Genomic DNA, 17,929 nt, shown 5'->3' on the forward strand with positions numbered 1-17,929 from the left:
TACGGCTGCAGACGGACCCCGTGGAGAGGGGCCAGCCATGCAGGCTGGGAGGGCCAGCTGCTGGACAAGAGGAACACCCCATGTTTCTCCGCAGCTGTGTCTCGCCTCTTGGAAAACTGCAGAGCGTGCCCTGGTCTGTGGCGCTCTCTCTCCCAGCTCTGCTGCTTCCCCTTGCTGACTCCGCGGCATGTGACCTGCGGCCCCCTAACCAGGGCTGCAGCTGGGCTGGGCAGCTGGGCTGGGCGGCTCCGAGCTCACTGCTCAAGCGTCCCCTGCGCCTGGCGGGGCCGGAGTGTAAACCCAGTTCCTATACTTCTGAGCCGTGTGGCCTGGGCCGGCCACTCTGGGAAACGGGGGTCAGGACGGTCCCTGCCTCCATCCAGGCAGGGTGGTGGGAGGACATGTTCACAGCCCCGGAGCAGCGCCTGGCACCTCGCAGGGATGCTGAGAGATTAGATGCGGTGTCGATGCAGGAAGTCGCCCTTGGAACCAGCTTCAAAGACTGCGGTGTCTGAGGGGATGTGGGGAACGTGGGCCAGCCTCTGCTAGGAAACTGTTTATAAGGGCTGTCCCCACCAGCTCATTTTGCTTGTTGAAGCCCTTAAATAATTTAGGGAAAACAGGAGTTTCTCACAGTGGAAGACTTGGATACTGTGCACTGCTGTTGCTGCTGTTTAGTCGCTCAGTCGTGTCCACTCTGCGACCCTGTGGACTGCAGCCCGCCAGGCTCCTCTGTCCATGGGATTCTCCAGGCAAGAACACTGGAGTGGGTTGCCATGCCGTCCTACAGGGGATCTTCCCAACCCAGGGATCAAACCTGTGTCTCCTGCATGGCAGGTGGATTCTTTACCTCTGAGCCACCAGGGAAGCCCATTCCGACGCTATTCAAAATTCTACATATTGAAGCCCCTTACTGTTTACGCACCTCCTCTGCCAGGAAGCTCACCACCTCCCAAGGAAGCCTATTCCGTTCTTGGTCAGCAGTCTTTGTGAGAAAGCGATCCTGTGTCTTCTCTTCTGGCTGTGATCTGAGCCTCTGGAGTTGAGAGGGACTGTCCCCTCCCCAGTTAGACCTCAAATGATATGCCCTAAGCTCCAGTTTCTCTCAGAACCAAGAATCCGCATCCAGGGGGTCTCACACTGATTGCCGCTGAGCACCTCCCCATCCTTGGCTTGTCCTGGGGGGCTGAATGCAGGGCATCATCAGAGTTAGTGGCTCATTAAACACAGAGGGTTGGTGCTCCCGGTCCCCCCGATGGCTTCCTGCCCCTCTGCCCACTGGCACAGGGCGAGAACCCAACGGGAGCTGGGAGGACCTCGGAGGCGTCGGCTCCAGGGATCCACCTGCAAAGGGACCCCAAGTCCCACTGCCAGTCCCTCTGGCAGGGCTGGGGTGGGAACCCAGGACCCCCACCCTCTGGACACAGAGGCTCCTCAGAGGGTTTGCCTCTAGTCCCATTGGCTAAAATCACGTCACAAGCCTATGTCTTAACTGCAAGGGAAGCTGGGTGACTGTCCTCCGTGGAAAGCTGACTCTGCCATGCTGGCCATCAGGTAGCGGGCCGGTGGGGTCAGCCGCAGAGACCACCACGGGCTTTGGCAGGCGTGTCACAGGCAGCTTAGCCTTAGCAGTGGGGAGGGTGGGCCCACACCCCACACTCTCCCGCAGGAAACCAGCAGAGCCCCCGCCCTCTCAACACCTGTGTCTCCCCCCCGCCCCACAGGTCAGAGGGCACCCAGCTCCCAGGCCCATCACGAGCCAGCCCAGAGCCCGACACCAAGAGCAGCGAACCCGAGGATGGTGAGGCCAGAGGCCCAGAGCCCCCTCCAGAGGGAGCCTGGGGGTCCGGCAACAGCCCAGCGAGCAGACCCCCGGGCCCAGGTTTGTCCTGCACACCCAGGGTCCTGTCTGCACTGATGCCGCCATCCGGCCTCCAGACAGAGCCCCACCCTCTACCTGCTGAGGTTGGGCTTCCCCAGCCCCTAGGCCTGAGAGCAGACGCCCTGTGGGGGAGGCTGGGTTCCAGGGAGGCGGGCTCTGGCTCAGCGCGCGGAAACGTATCTCCTGTCAACGCCATGCAGGGGTTGGTCGGGCGCCCAGGGAGCCGGAGTGGGAGTAAGTTCCCCGTCATCAGAGGTATGCAAGCAGGGCTGGCTGGTCACCCCTCGAGAAGGCCACAGAGAGGCCCATCATGTCAGAGCCTGGGTCTGCGGGGTGTGCAGCATCAGGAGCAAGGAAAGCAGAGAGAAGCTGTCTGAGCTGGCGCCCCAGGGCTCCCCCGGCTGGGCTACAGGCAGGCGTGGACAGGCTGCAGGCGCCAGCCTCTCACACGACTCCAGAGGCCCTATACTGCCCTGGCCTCGGGCACTGGGACAGCTGTGACTATAGTGACACCACACACACACACACCACACACACACACAGACACACACACACAGAGACACACACCACACAGACACACACACACACACACACACAGATACACACACACACAGAGATACACACACACACACAGAGACACACACCACACAGACACACACACAGAGACACACACACACAGACACACACACAGAGATACACACACACACAGAGACACACACCACACAGACACACACAGACACACACCACACAGACACACACATGGAGACAGACGGAGACACACAAACACACGGACACACACAGAGAGAGACACACACACACACACACACCACACAGACACACACACACAGACACACACACACACACACAGACACACCACACAGACACACACCACACACACACAGACACACACACACACACACACCACACAGACACACACACACAGAGACACACACACACACCACACAGACACAGACACACACAGACACCACACACACACACAGAGTCACACAGAGACACACACACACCACAGACACACACACAGAGACACACATACAGACACACACAGAGAGATACACACACACAGACACACACCACACAGACACACACACACACGAGACACACAAACACACGGACACACACAGAGAGAGAGACACACACACACACACACCACACAGACACACACACACAGACACACACACAGACACACACACACACCACACAGACACACACACACACAGAGACACACACACACAGACACACACCACACAGACACACACAGACACACACACACACACAGACACACACCACACAGACACACACACACACAGACACACACACACAGACACACACCACACAGACACACACACACACAGAGACACACACACACACACAGACACACACCACACAGAGACACACCACACACACACAGACACACACACAGACACCACACACAGAGTCACACAGAGACACACACACACCACAGACACACACACAGAGACACACACACACAGACACACCACACACACACAGACACACACACACAGACACCACACACAAACACAGAGTCACACAGAGACACACACACACCACAGACACACACACAGAGACACACACACACACAGAGACACAGCACACACACACAGACACACACACACAGACACACATACGGAGATAGACGGAGACACACAAACACACGGACACACAGAGACACACACACACACACCACACAGACACACACACAGAGACACACACACAGACACACACCACACACCACACACACACACACACCACACACACACAGAGACACACACACAGACACACACACAGAGATACACACACACACAGAGACACACACCACACAGACACACACAGACACACACACACAGACATACACACGGAGACAGACGGAGACACACAAACACACGGACACACAGAGAGAGAGAGACACACACACACACACACCACACAGACACACACACAGACACACATACACACAGAGACACACCACACAGACACACACCACACACCACACACACACAGAGACACACACCACACAGACACACACCACACAGACACAGACACACACAGACACCACACACACACACAGAGTCACACAGAGACACACACACACCACAGACACACACACAGAGACACACACACAGACACACACAGAGAGATACACACACACACACAGACACACACCACACAGACACACACACACACAGACACACACCACACAGACACACACACGGAGACAGACGGAGACACACAAACACACGGACACACACACAGAGAGAGACACACACACACACACACCACACAGACACACACACACAGACACACACACAGACACACACCACACACACACAGACACACACACACACAGAGACACACCACACAGACACACACCACACACCACACACACACAGACACACACACACACAGACACACACGACACAGACACACACACACACAGAGACACACACACACACATACACACACCACACAGACACACACACACACAGAGACACACACACACACAGACACACACCACACAGAGACACACCACACACACACAGACACACACACACACAGACACCACACACACACACAGAGTCACACAGAGACACACACACACCACAGACACACACACAGAGACACACACACAGACGCACACACAGAGATACACACACACACACAGAGACACACACCACACAGACACACACAGACACACACACACAGACACACACACACACAGACACACATACACAGACACACACATGGAGACAGAGACACACAAACACACGGACACACACAGAGAGACACACACACACACACACACCACACAGACACACAGACACAGACACACACCACACACACACACACACAGACACACACCACACAGACACACACCACACACAGACACACACACACAGACCCCAGCAGCAAGACATTCCCAGGAAGAAAATCAAATTGTCAATCCTGGAAACACCATAACATGATCACAAAAGTATTGACCAGTCACCTCAATTCTGGTTCTACTGGGTCTAGAACACTTTTTATTGAGAACAAACAGAGGGGCCCTGCAGCCACCCAGCTGGGTGTCCAAAATCAGGACACCCGAGGCCAGGGGTGCCCAAACCTGCCCATCCGTCAGGATCACCCGGGAGCCTCGTAAGACACAGGTGCCCGGGCCCACCCCTGAGTGCGCGGTCCTCTGGGGCCGGGGGCCGTGCCCATCAGGACATTGTGCATTCGGCCTGGACCGCTCTAGTTCACGGGAACGTTCTGGTTCAGCTAACTCACTACAAGCCCCAGCAGGCTTCCGGCACAGCCCCACGTCAGCAGAGCCCCTTTCCCCCAGCCTCGCCCACCGGCCTCGCCCACCAGCCTCTGCGGGGCTCACTGTGCGGAAGGCGCGGCCCTCACCCCCAGCAGCCAGACCCACCCCCTGCAGGCCCTGGCGGGAGGAACAGGGGCGCCCTCCTCCCTGGAAGTCTGAGTCAGGGCTTGGCCCGACCGGCCCCAGCCCCCGCAGGGTCCCCAGCCCTGCCTGCACCCGTCACGCGGCCAGGCGGCTGCGCTCTGACTGCTGGGTTGGACTCACATGTCCACCCTAAGCCTAGGCGGAGCAGAGGTGGGAGGGCTCCCAAGGGGAGTCGGGGGCGGCTCCCAAAGAGGGGCCTCCTCCCCTGCCTCTGTCCCTGTCCACAGCCCGTGCTTCTCCAGGGCTGGATGAGCAGCTGTTCCGCTCGGTCGAGGGCCAGGCCGCCTCTGATGAGGAGGACGACCGCGAGAAGTGGCAGGAGGCGCAGCGGCTGCCGGCCGAGGTCACAGCACTGCTGGCTGGTCTCTCCGGCTGCGAGGGCGGGTACGTGCTCCCGCGAGGACGTCCAGGATCGGGCATACCGGGGGCCGGGCCCCCACGGTCATCCTGGGAGCACAGGGGGGCCCCTCTATGCAGTGATGGGCCTGGGATGTGGGAGGCTGACCTGATTCATATCCAGGCTGGGTCCCTTCCCTGCTGTTTCACGCTCGGTCCCCAGATCCATTGGTCGAGCCGATGGCCCTGGGCAAGTGTCAGGGAGAAATGAGCTGAGCGAGGGAACACTTCCTGGTGGCTTAATTCCCCCTGATCCTCACTCCAGTGACCACGGGTCCCCGGACCTGCCCCACAGCTCGAGTGTGACCCCCCCACGTGTCAGACCCTTTCCTAACCCACTGCTCTCAACACTTAAGCCCGCCCCCCACCCCGGTCAAGTCGCCTGACTTCTGAGCCTTAGGCTTCCTGTCTCTAAGATGGGACACTAACACTTGCCTGGCAGAGGATTTGTGAGGATTCACCACTGAGGGTATAAAATGCCCCCATGGGGCCTGATCCTGGCAGGCACTCCACGGGAGTTGGGTGGGGGGGCAGCGCTGACTCTTTTATTATAAAGTTCTGCCGGTTTTCTTGGGTCACTGTATCACCAACCCGTTAAGTCAACAAGCATATGAAGCACGTATGATATGCCAGGCAAATTTGAGGGCCCCTGGCAAACAGCACTAACCAAGGTAGCTTCCCCCAACACTCCCCGCCCAGAAGCCTCTGTTCTCCTGAGTGGTGACAAGCGTGAGGACGAGGACGGGGCAGGACATGCTAGGAGGGCCACTGAGAAGGTGCTGTTTGAGCAGAGATCTGAAGGAAATGAGGGGAAAGCCTTCCGGGCAGAGGGAACAGCTGGTGCAAAGGCCCTGGGGCACATGGGAGGGGCCTGGAGGAGGCTGCTGTGGTTGGAGCAGAAAGAACGAAGGTGAGTGGGAAGGAGCTCAGGGAGGTAACGGGCAGACTGGGCGAGGCCTCTGGCTTTTGCTCTGATGACATGGGGAACTGGGGAAGGGTGTGGGCAGGGGGTGCCATGGCCCCACCTAGCTTTCAGGGGAGACAGACTCGGTAATAACGCATTCCCGCCACCTGCAGGCTGGAACAGACTTTGGAAAGCAGCCCCCCCTGTGCCAGTACTCTCCTTCACTGCAGGTGCGATGACCAGACGGCCAAGAAGCTCATGACTTACTGCAGCCACTTGGGCGGTGCCAACCATGCCCACGCCCTGGGGGAGCTGGAGACCTGTGTTGCCATGCTGGTGGAGCAGCTGGGGTCCCGGGGCTGTGGTGCAAAGACTCTGAGGACGCCTGAGGAGGAGGTCAGCAGAGCCCCAGAGGCTGAGAGCCAGACCAGTGGCTAGTCTCTTACGGGTGGAAGGACTGTGAGCTATCTCAGCCAAGTCCTGTGCCCCCTTCACAGATGGGTAAACCAAGGTTCTGAGAGGAAATGATTTAGATCTAATGAAAAATATTTTGGCTGCACATTAAAGGATCCATCTCAGATCAGCTCAAGGGAAAAAACCAGGAATTTATTACCAGATGGAACTGGGAGCATGGTTTCAAAAGAACAGCTAAGATGAGCTTCAGGCACAGCTGGATCCAGGGACTCAGATTCTATTACCCCCATCCATCTGCTCCGTTCTTTTCGTGGGTGCTGGCCTCACCTCCCCCTGCTACAGAGGGACTTTCTCCGTGTGGTAGGGTGAGGGAGAGCAGGGCCCCAGGCAGCTCTAGGCTCTCATCAGCCTACTTAAAACCCCCAGAGGAACAATAAGAGCCCCGTACAGTAAAGCTCAGGGAAGAACGCCAATGGTCGGCCTCAGTCATGTGCCCATACCTGGACCAGTCCTCTGTGGTAGGTGGGCAGGGCCCCGTGATTGGCAGCTCCATCAAAGCCAGATGAAATGGAAGAGAGATGCGTCCCCCAAGGAGAACTGGCTGCGGAGGGGAGGAGGGTGGGGAGCTCAGTTCCTGAGACCCTCAGGCTGCGCTCCCAAGTCCACAGGCCCTGCACTCTGTCTACTGCCCAAGGACGCCACACCTTCAGCTGCTTCTCTTTCCCTCCATCGCTGTCAGGAGCGGGGGCTGCCTCATTCCCCCCATCCCTGCTTTAGGAGGCAGGTGTCCACGTGGCATTCTGCAACTCGCCACCCTCTCCCCCTGGTATTCTGCAGGGAGCAGCAGCGTCCACGCCGCCTGGCCAGGGCTGGACTGGTGACCGAGGCCGGGCCAGTCGGGCCCCTCTCCTGGGGTTCCTGTCTCGAGGGAGGTGGGGAATGGCTGGAGAGTGTTCTCAGCTGCAGCCCCCAGACAGGAGTCTCCAGCTGCTTCTCCTGCCTCATCCTCCATGCCCCCAGCCCTCAACATCCTCCAGCCATCGACCCATTCTGGGGACAAGCCACTAGCCTGGCAGTGAATTCCTCCTCAGCTCAAGCTGGCCAGACTAGCTTGCTGCTTGCAACCAAAACAATTTAGAAAGGACAAGCAGATGAATGGAGAAGAGAAGGAAGGATGGAGTCCTTCCGCCAAAAAGGAAGCATGTATGTCCTTACACCAGCCTGGCTGGCTGAGAGGCCTCGGGCCAGGCGTGCAGCTTCTTTGGGCCTCCACGCCCTCCCTGGGGAGACAGGGCGGTTCTGTCTGTAGGCCCAGGGGCCAGAGGAGATGACCCCTGTGGGAAGGCCAGGGCAGGCTGTGGGCCCTGCCTGGGGGTGGTGCTGTGTGCATGGGGCCGAGGGTGGCAGGGCGGCTGCTGAGCCCCTGGTGTCCCCCAGGCAGAGCTGCAGCGGAAGGTGGGTGAGAACGAGAGCCTGCGGCAGGAGCTGCAGATGGTGGAGGCGGAGAGGGTGCGGCTGTCCCTGCTGGAGGAGAAGCTGGAGGACGTGCTGGGGCTCCTGCAGAGGCTCCGCGACCTGGTGGGCTCATGGGAGCTGGTATCCCCGGGGCAGGGCTGGGCGGGGCCCGCAGGGGTGGAGCCCACCCGCGTCAGGCACTGACTCTGAGCTCTCCCCACATAGGCAGGCATCGCCTCTACTTCCAGACATAGAAAGAGCTCAGGGAAAGTAAACAAAGAGAAGGGAGGTTCTCTAATTCATTTTATGAAGCTAATATAACTTTGATCGCAAAACCAGAGGACAACCCACATAAGAAAAAATTATAAGCTAATGTCACACTTAAATATGGATGCAGAAATGGTAAACAGCATATTAGCAAACCAAACCCGGAAGTGTTTAAAGGAACACAAGGTGATTAGTTGGGTTTATCCCAGGAATTCAAAGATGGTTCAAGATCAAACATCGATTAACACAGACCAGCACACTGAAGGTTAAAAGGAGAAAAACCATGTACTCATCTCAAGAGATGAAAAGTCAGTAACAGTCTCCTTTTATTATAAAAAAACCTCTTGGCAAATTAAGAACAGTGCATATCATCCTTAAACAGATAAAGTCTCAGCCGACTACCTCTCACAAACCTCACACTTACTGGTGAAATGTTAGAAGGAATCCTTCTAAAAATCGGAATCCAGATAAGCATGCCTGTCACCTCTGCTTGTTCCACGTATGGATTCTAGCCAATGCAATAAGACAAGAAAAGGAAGGGGTACAAAGACCAGAAAGGATGAAACAAAGTGATCAATAATTGTGTATCGCGTTTATCTATATAGAGTACCCAACAGAATCTGAAGGCAAAGTATTGTGACTCTTTGACAAGGTGCTCAAGTTAAAAACTCAAAACCCAGAAGTCCATATTCCTAAATGGCATCAGCAAAGCATTTAAAAAGTTCTCTTAAGAGACACAAACTCAGTCAGGATGGCACAGCCACTATGAGATGGATGTGGGATTTGAACCCAGGTCTGCAGGGTTGGAAGTGGGCCCTTGCCTGCACATCAGGCTGCCCAGGACACAGGGCACTGAGGCCCAGCCTGATGGGGCTCAGTCTGGGAGGGTGCTGAGTGGCAGCCCAGGACCGTGGGCACAGCTCTGGGCTGGGAAGCCTGGGGCAACACCAGTTCCTCCACCTCCCAGCTGGTGGCTTCAGGCAGAGTTCTCATTTTCTCAGCACTGCTTTTTCACTGGTTAAAATGAGAATAAAACAAGCTGTTGCAAGGATTAAAGGAGCTAACACATCAAAATGCTCTTCTTCACAGTCATTTCCCAAGTGCCTCTTTGGCGCAGGGACAATGGTCTGTCAGTACATGATCTTGGATTAAATGGGTCCTGCACCCTGCTTCAGTACCCACCAAGAGTCTGGGCAGTGCAGTCATCACAGGGATGGGGGCCAGGAAAGGACCATGGACTGAGGTTGGGGGGGGGCTCAGGGAACGGACTGTACCTTCCCCCAGGGAGCCACACAGAAGCCTGTAGGGGCCACAAAGTCCCACCCATTGCTTGAAGATTTAGCAACCATGGCCACTCCAGCCCTGTCTCATTTCTTTTTTTAAGAACATATCGAAAAAAGCCCTGGGGAAGATTTTGCTGAGCACGCTGGATGCTTGCAGGGACCCCGCACACGGTAGGTGAGCCCCACTCCCTGACCCATCTTCCAAGGCCTGGGCAGCATCCTGACCCAGCTCCTCTGTCCTGAGTGTCTTGCCTGCAAGATGCTGCCTCATTCCTGCCCAGCCCACTTACAAAGGGTACAGTCAGGAGACTTCCCTGTAGCTCAAACAATAAAGAATCTGCCTGTGAGGCAGGAGATCAGGGTTCAGTCCCTGGGTTGGGAAGTTCCTCTGGAGAAGGGAATGGCAATCCACTCCAGAATTCTTGCCTGGAGAATTCTATGAACAGAGAAGCCTGGCGGACTACAGTCCGTGGGGTCGCAAAGAGTCAGACACGACTGAGCGACTCACACACAGTCCTGCCCAGCCCACCTGCAAAGGCTACAGTCAGGAACAGGCTTCAGGGAGTTGAAGGTGCTATTTGAGAAGAACAGGGAGTGGACACTTCAGGGAAAAGGCCAAATAAAAGCCAGTGTGGCCAGACTCCGAGGAAGCCAGGCAGCTCCCTACTGCCGGTTTAGCCCCGGGCTTACTGTGGAGGAAAGACTATTATCACACCCATTCCACAGATGGGGAGACTGAGGCACCAAGGGGCCAAGGGTCAGCCGCCTTAGACCTCAGGCCTCTCCCTTAAGCACCAGGCCACGTGGCCCCGTTGTTCAAAGTTCAGGGCAGCACAATTTCATCAGGGCCAGCTTGTGCCCGGTGAAAGGAGGAGGGGAGGCTTACTCGTGATGAGCCTGTGCTCACTGGCCTCACCGGGCACTGCTGGGCAGGGCTCGGGTGCATCCAGTGCCCCGACTGGCCCGGGCATCAAGGAGGAGTTCAGAAACTGGGCAGTAGAAGCTGCCTTCCCCGGGGTCCTCAGAGGGAGAGGGTGGCCAGGCTGGGGAGGGCCTGGGGGGAGGGCGGGCGGGCCTGCAGGCCACGGGGGACAGGATGACCCGCTGCTGCCCGCTCTCTCTCCAGACGGGCCGTCTGGCCCCTTGGCCATGCTGGAAGCCCTGCGCCGAGCTTTGGCTGGCTGTGAGCTCCTGCGTAGAGAGCCCTCGGCCCCTGCCTCCACAGCCCCGGCCCTTCCCCACTCCTTCCCCATCTCCGGCTGAGGTTGCTGGCCCGGCCTGTGGGCAGCCTGGCCACCATTAGACCAGCCTCCGGGACCAGCCTGGCCACCATCACATCCTCAGAACCCTGGGGTCACCAGCTCCTTCTGACACCGGTTCAAGCGCAGAGGCTGGCAGCCACGCCTTCCCCGGGCTCCTCATTCCTGGCCTACACTCCTGCTGCCAGCATGCACGCTGCCGACGGTTGCTGGATCAGCCTGTACCCGCTGCCAGCCCCCTGCCCTTGGAGTCGAGGTGCCCGCTTTTCTGCCCGGTTCAGTCCAGAATCCCTTCCCTGGGCTCCCAGGATCTCTTCCCTTCCCAGCGGTGTCCTCTTCGTCCACACGGCGTGACTGCTCCAGGGACCTCGTGCCCCGCACTCCACTCAGGACACTACCCATGCCCTGGAAGTGCTGAAGGCTGGACATGGGGCTGGGGGAACTCCCAGGGAGGAGACAGTGATCACAGCAGGCTTCCTGGTGGAGGTGACCTTGAACTAGCTCTAGAAGAGCGGTTAGATTTAGATGGGAAGAGACGGGGGAAGGGCATTTAATGCAAGGGAACAGGGAGCGCCCAAGTGTGCTGCCGTAAAGCGCCCCATGAGTACAGACCCCAGAGCCCCTCTTTCCTGAGCCCCCAGTAGGTACTGAGCCCCGCAGGTCACAGGCAGGAGCAAGACAAGCTGCCCAGTCCCATCAACCTTAAACCCTCGTAGGGGAGAAAGACACATTGGTGAGCACTGCCGTGCTAAACTGCGGCAGACGAGGGTTCTGAGAGTCCAGACGAGGGGGGCAGTCCGAGCCTAGGAGGACGGAGCCCTGCAGAGGGCAGGGCGAGGGCAGGCGCCCAGCGGGGATGGGGCCCTGATGACTCATCTCCCAGGCAACGGGCGCCTTGGGGGGGTTCTGACCTGCCTCCCAGAGGTAAGGGGGAGGGTAGCAGACGGGAGGATGCCAGACTTGGGAGCAAGGGGTCACCTGGGGGACACAGAAGAGGGGCCACGGGGAAAGGAGGACCAGGGGCCCAGCAGGCAGTCCCGGGCAGGGCCACAGGGAGGGCTGGAGGGTGACCCCCAGCCACGCGTGGGGCCGCAGGAGTCCACATGTGTAGTAAGATCCATGGAAGTGGGCGTGCCTCTCCAAAAACTCAGCTTTACTGTGTGTTAACGAAAAATAAAAGCGGCAGGGCCTTCCCTGGTGGTCCAGTGGTTAAGAATCCGCTTTCCAATGCAGGGGATGTGGGTTCCATCCCTGGCTGGGGAACTAGATCCCACATGCCACAGCTAAGCCCACGAGCCGCAAACCAGTGAGTTCATAAACCACAGCCAAAGAGCCCACGTGATGCGATGAAGACCCTGCGTGCTGCCACTAAGACCCAAGGCAAGCAGAGAAATACATATTTAAAAAATAATAATGGTGATAATAAACAGGACCAGAAAAGACATTCCTGAGCACCCCCGGCCCTGCTCTGGCTCCCTGGGATCAGCGGACAGCAGGCGGGCAGGACTCCTGTAGACTCCAACCACACTAAGGCTCACCCTCAGGAGCGTCCTAATAAAAACCTTCTCTCACCTCTGCCTGACAAGCAAAGGTGCATCGTCGCTCGTACAGCCCTCATCTCATTGGAGGCAAGTTTATGAGATGGCCTAGCATGCAGAGGTGCCCAGAGAGGCTGAGGGACTACCTGGCACCTCACAGCAATCAGCACCCACGCCTGGGCTGAGCCTGCTTCCTGGGCTGAGCCTGCTTCCCGAGCCCATGTTGCACACGCTTCCTACCTCGGCCAGCTGTCTCTGATTAGGGACCCCAGGGCTTGGGGTCTGATCAGTTACAGCACAGGCTAAGCCCCCTTGATAAACGAGCTCCCACAACACTCTGGGCCAAACAAGACAGAACTTTCTCTCCCATAGCGGTTCAGAGGGGAGTGGACGACACAGCAGCTCTGCTCCACGTGGCCACCCAGGGGCCCAGGTTCCTTCCGCTGTGTTGCTCTGTCATCCCCTAGGGCGTCGTCCCTGGCAGAACCTAATCACCAGCATCGCATCGGCCCTCCGGCCCCCAGGAAGGAGGAGACAGGGAGGGGAGGCTCAGGCACTCCGGCTCACACGTCCTCTAAGCTCATCCCACTGGCCATACCTGGCTGCAAGGGATGCTGGGAGATGTCTCCTGTAGCTGGGCAACCACGGGACCAGATAATGCTAACATTATTAAAAGAAAAAAGGTGGCCAACTGGACCGGGGGCTAGCCACACACCCCAGGCTGCTCACAGTAGTCCACTTGGCACAGCAGAGGGGCCGAGCGGGCACGTACGGGCACCCCTGCAGTGCACACCGTGGCCGGAGGAGAGCACACAGCCCTCCTCCTACGAAAGGCCACGTCGCCAAGGTCGGCTGACAACCGACCTACAAGACAGCAAAAAGAGCTGATTAGGCAAATGAGGTGCCAGAGGAGCACATTCACAACAAAGGAACGGGATGAAATCCCAGGTCGGACTTCCCCGATGGTCCAGGGGTGAGAATCTGCCTTCCAGTGCAGGGTCAGAACCGGGTTGGGCAACTGAGCCCGTGAGACACAGCTAGAGAAGCCCACGTGTGCCGCCACAGAGACCCAGCACAATCAGAACAAAAACGAACGAAAAACACAACGAGCCACTCCCGATTTCCCCACCAAGAGAAGATACAGCCCCAGGAGAGCCAAGCGAAGCGGAAACAGGCCACCTACCCGAGAAAGAGCTCAAGGTGGTGATCATAAAGAGGATCAAAGAACTCAGGAGAAGAAGCGATAAACAGAGTGAGAGTTAGTTAGAAAATGTAAAAGAACCCCCAAGCAAAGATGAAAAATGTAGTAACTGCATATTTAAAAAAGACACCAGAAGGAATCCACAGCAGAATAAATGATGCAAAGAGGTGGGTCAGTGAACGGGCAGACAGAAGTGGAAATCCCTGAAGCTGAAGAGAAAAAAGAGAAACAGGACAGTTCCAGAGATCTCTGTGATAGCATCAAGTGTACTCACGTAGCATTATAGGGTCCTAGCAGAAAAGATGGCACCCCACTCCAGTACTCTTGCCTGGAAAATCCCACGGGAGGAGGAGCCTGGTAGGCTGCAGTCCATGGGGTCGAGAAGAGTCAGACACGACTAAGCGACTTCACTTTCACTTTTCACTTTCATGCACTGGAGAAGGAAATGGCACCCCACTCCAGTGTTCTTGCCTGGAGAGTCCCAGGGACGGGGGAGCCTGGTGGGCTGCCATCTATGGGGTCGCACAGAGTCGGACATGACTGAAGTGACTTAGCAGCAGCAGAAAAGAAAGAAAAGGGACAGAGAATTTATTTGAAGACATTGTAGCTGAAAACTCCCCTAACCTGGGAAAGCAAGGGGACACTCAGGTGCTGGAAGCACAGAGAATCCAAGGGGAGCAGCCCCCAGAAGGACCAAGACACACGTAAGTAAAATGGCAAAAACCAAAGATGAAGAGCAAGCGAGGGACGTCCCTGGTGGCCCAGCGGTTCGCACTGCAGGGGGCATGGGTTTGACCCTGGGGTGGAGAACTGGGACCCCTCACGCCACATGATGAGACAAAACACACACACACACGCACACACACGCACGCACAGCAAAAAGCTACATACAACGGCTGGCTTCTCAGCAGAACCTGCAGGCCAGAAGGGAGGGGCTCAATATATTTAAATGATGAAAGGGAAAAACCTACACCCACCCAAGAATCCTTTCCCTGGCAAGACTCACTCAGATATGATGGAGAGATCGAGAGCTTTACAGCACCACCAAAGCAGCTTTATAAGAGACGTTCCAGAGACTTCTCTAAGCAAAAAAAAAAAAAAAAAAAAAGGCTACAACCAGAAACACGAAATTTATGAACGGAAAACACTCACTGGAGAAGCAAGTACCCACTAACGGGAGCAAGGCAACCCCAGACAAAGCTAGTCGGCAGACTGAAAGACAAAAGGAGCAAAATCGACACCCGCAATAAGCAGTCAAGGGATACACAAAAGATGTCAGACGTGCTGTCAAAAACACCACAGTCGTTACGAGGGAAGGGGAGTAAAAATGCAGGGAAGTTAAAATGTGTTTGAAATTAAGAGACGGCAACATGGCTTCCTCGGTGGCTCAGGGGTGATCCCTGGCCCGGGAAAATTCCGCACACAGCATAGCCACTAAGCCCGAGCGCCACAGCTACTGAGCCAGCGCTCCAGAGTCTGAGGCGCTGAACCCACGTGCCCGACGGCCTGTGCTCCACGAGAGAGGTCACCGCAGCAAGAAGCCGGCTGCCCCGGGCCAGGGCGTCTTGCATCAGTCCGTGGCTGGTGGCAGGGGAATCCATCAGCTAGGGCAGCCTAACAGCTAGAGAGCTGCCCCCATCCTCCACAGAAAAAGCCCCCAGGGGCCAAAAGCAACAGAGACCCAGCAGGGCCAAAAGCAAATAATTTTTTTAAAAAAGACCAGCAACTTCGTCACACATATATAGATTGCTGTACATAAACCTCAAGGTGGGGAACTTCCCTGGGGATCCAGAGGCTAAGACTCCAGGCTGCCAATGCAGGGGGCCCGGGTTTGAGCCCTGCTCCGGGAACTGGATCCCACATGCCCCAACTAAGACCTGGCACAGCCAAATAAATACTCTTTTTTTTAAAAAAAGGAAGAAGCAGGAAAGTGCAGTTTCAAGGAAAGCCTCACCAAAAGCAGAGCCTCCCTGATATCTGGGCCTGACATTCAAGCCACGATCCCGACCCAGAAGTTTCTCCTCCCTTGAGGCTCCTGGGAGCTCTAGTAACCAATTAATCCCTTCCCAATGCTTCTCAATAAGGCTGTAGAATTTCTTGGCGGAGGCAGCTATTTGAATCTGAAAATTTCCTGGTAAAATGCACACAGTCTTCAACACTCTCCTTTTGAGATATAAAGCCAGCTCCCTTTGCTCCGAGTGTGAGCTACACTAAGCCACTCGGGTCTAACCGAGAACAGAGATGTTGATGGTGTGACCCTGGACACGAGCCGTGAGAGGCCTGGGCCGCCGCCTTCCTCCCTGAGCCAGGAGGACATCCAGGCGCCCTAGGAGAAAGGCCATGTGGCGACGTGCCCCGGTCAACAGCCAGCAAGAAACCAGGGCCTCCAGCCGTCAGCCCGCTCACACCTCAGAAGCAGGACCCGCAGCCCGGGTCAGGTCTTCAGGCCGGGATCTGACTGCAGTATCCGGAACTGGACCCGCCCAGCAAAGCCACTCCCAAGATCCTGACCCCCCAGGGACTGAGAGAATACGTGAACACACTACTGCTTAAGCTGTGAGCTTGCGGAATGCTGTTTTGTGCAACAGCTAACAAAAACACTTCTAGTGAGAAGCCATGCTGCCCCATTCACAGGGTGATTCGGGAGTGTTCTGGAGGGTGTTTAGGTGTATGAGTAACCGTCCGAGGCCTGACAATGATAACCAGCAGGCTGGAAGGAGGACAAGGGCCCCCGGGGCACTCAGCAGACTGCAGGCTCACTCCAGGGCACCAACACGCTTGGGGAAGGAGCAGGCCTGACAGAGTCCCCTGCCACCAGCCACTGGCTGACACAAGACGCCCAGCCGAGGGCAGCCTGGGGGCCTGCGGCTGGAGGGGCAGGCCGCCAGGACTCAGGGAGGTGACAGTGCGCAGCCAAGGCCCTGAGTGCCAGTGGGGCCACTGTCCACGGGACTTCACTGAGAGGACAGTGAAAGGTACCACCATTGAGAACTTCAGGACAGCGGCCAGAGAGCAGCAGCCCCCAAGCACAGGGCGGCTCGGAGCGGGCCCTGGGCAGCTGCCCTGGCAGCTGGCCCTGAAGCTGGCCTGGGTGGGCAGAGGCGGGAAGGGGCTGGACAGCCCAGTTCAGTCGCTAAGTGTGTCTGACTCTTTGCGACCCCATGGACTGCAGCACACCAGGCTTCCCTATCCATCACCAGTTCCCGAAGCTTACTCAAACTCATGTCCATCGAGTCGGTGATGCCACCCAACCATCTCATCCTCTGTCATCCCCTTTCTCCTCCCGCCTTCAATCTTTCTCAGCATCAGGGTCTTTTCTAATGAGTCAACTCTTCACATCAGGTGGTCAAAGTATTGGAGTTTCAGCTTCAACATCAGTCCCTCCAATGAACACCCAGGACTGATCTTTAGGATGGACTGGTTGGATCTCCTTGCAGTCCAGGGGACTCTCAAGAGTCTTCTCCAACACCACAGTTCAAAAGCATCAATTCGTCGGTGCTCAGCCTTCTTCACAGTCCAACTCTCACATCCATACATGACTACTGGAAAAACCATAGCTTTGACTTCAGGAAAAATAGGAGGAAGGGATATTTATAAACAGCCTCCACGCCCACCACTCTCCTTTTGCCTTTTTCTAGCAAAGCTTCTTTGGGATTCTTCAAATGGTCTGTGACTCCTTAAAAAAAAAGTTTTGAAGGACCTTCTGAGTAACGCCCTCTCTCACCTCCTGGCAACAAAAACCAGTGTGTTGACCTGAAAATGCCCCCACCCACGCACCCGCCCGGACCAAGGAAACAGCGCGTATTTCACTCTCTGGGCAGCAGATGGCGACGCTGAAGTGCG

The 17,929-nt window shown here is 56.6% G+C and overlaps 1 protein-coding gene across 1 annotated transcript in view; it reads left to right on the plus strand.

Moving 5' to 3' along the window:
• The window catches only part of EFCC1 (EF-hand and coiled-coil domain containing 1), a 34,020-nt gene extending 21,480 nt beyond the window's left edge, over positions 1 to 12,540 (plus strand). The window contains exons 5-10 of the mRNA XM_061395656.1: positions 1,725 to 1,882; positions 5,597 to 5,753; positions 6,843 to 7,065; positions 8,521 to 8,661; positions 10,190 to 10,259; positions 11,215 to 12,540. Of these exons, the coding sequence (XP_061251640.1) occupies positions 1,725 to 1,882; positions 5,597 to 5,753; positions 6,843 to 7,065; positions 8,521 to 8,661; positions 10,190 to 10,259; positions 11,215 to 11,351 (886 nt within the window). The 3' untranslated portion in view covers positions 11,352 to 12,540. The remainder of the gene's footprint in view (positions 1 to 1,724; positions 1,883 to 5,596; positions 5,754 to 6,842; positions 7,066 to 8,520; positions 8,662 to 10,189; positions 10,260 to 11,214) is intronic.
• Positions 12,541 to 17,929: the final 5,389 nt, after the last annotated feature.

This window comes from Bos javanicus, chromosome 22, assembly GCF_032452875.1.
Source record: "Bos javanicus breed banteng chromosome 22, ARS-OSU_banteng_1.0, whole genome shotgun sequence".
Taxonomy (NCBI): domain Eukaryota; kingdom Metazoa; phylum Chordata; class Mammalia; order Artiodactyla; family Bovidae; genus Bos; species Bos javanicus.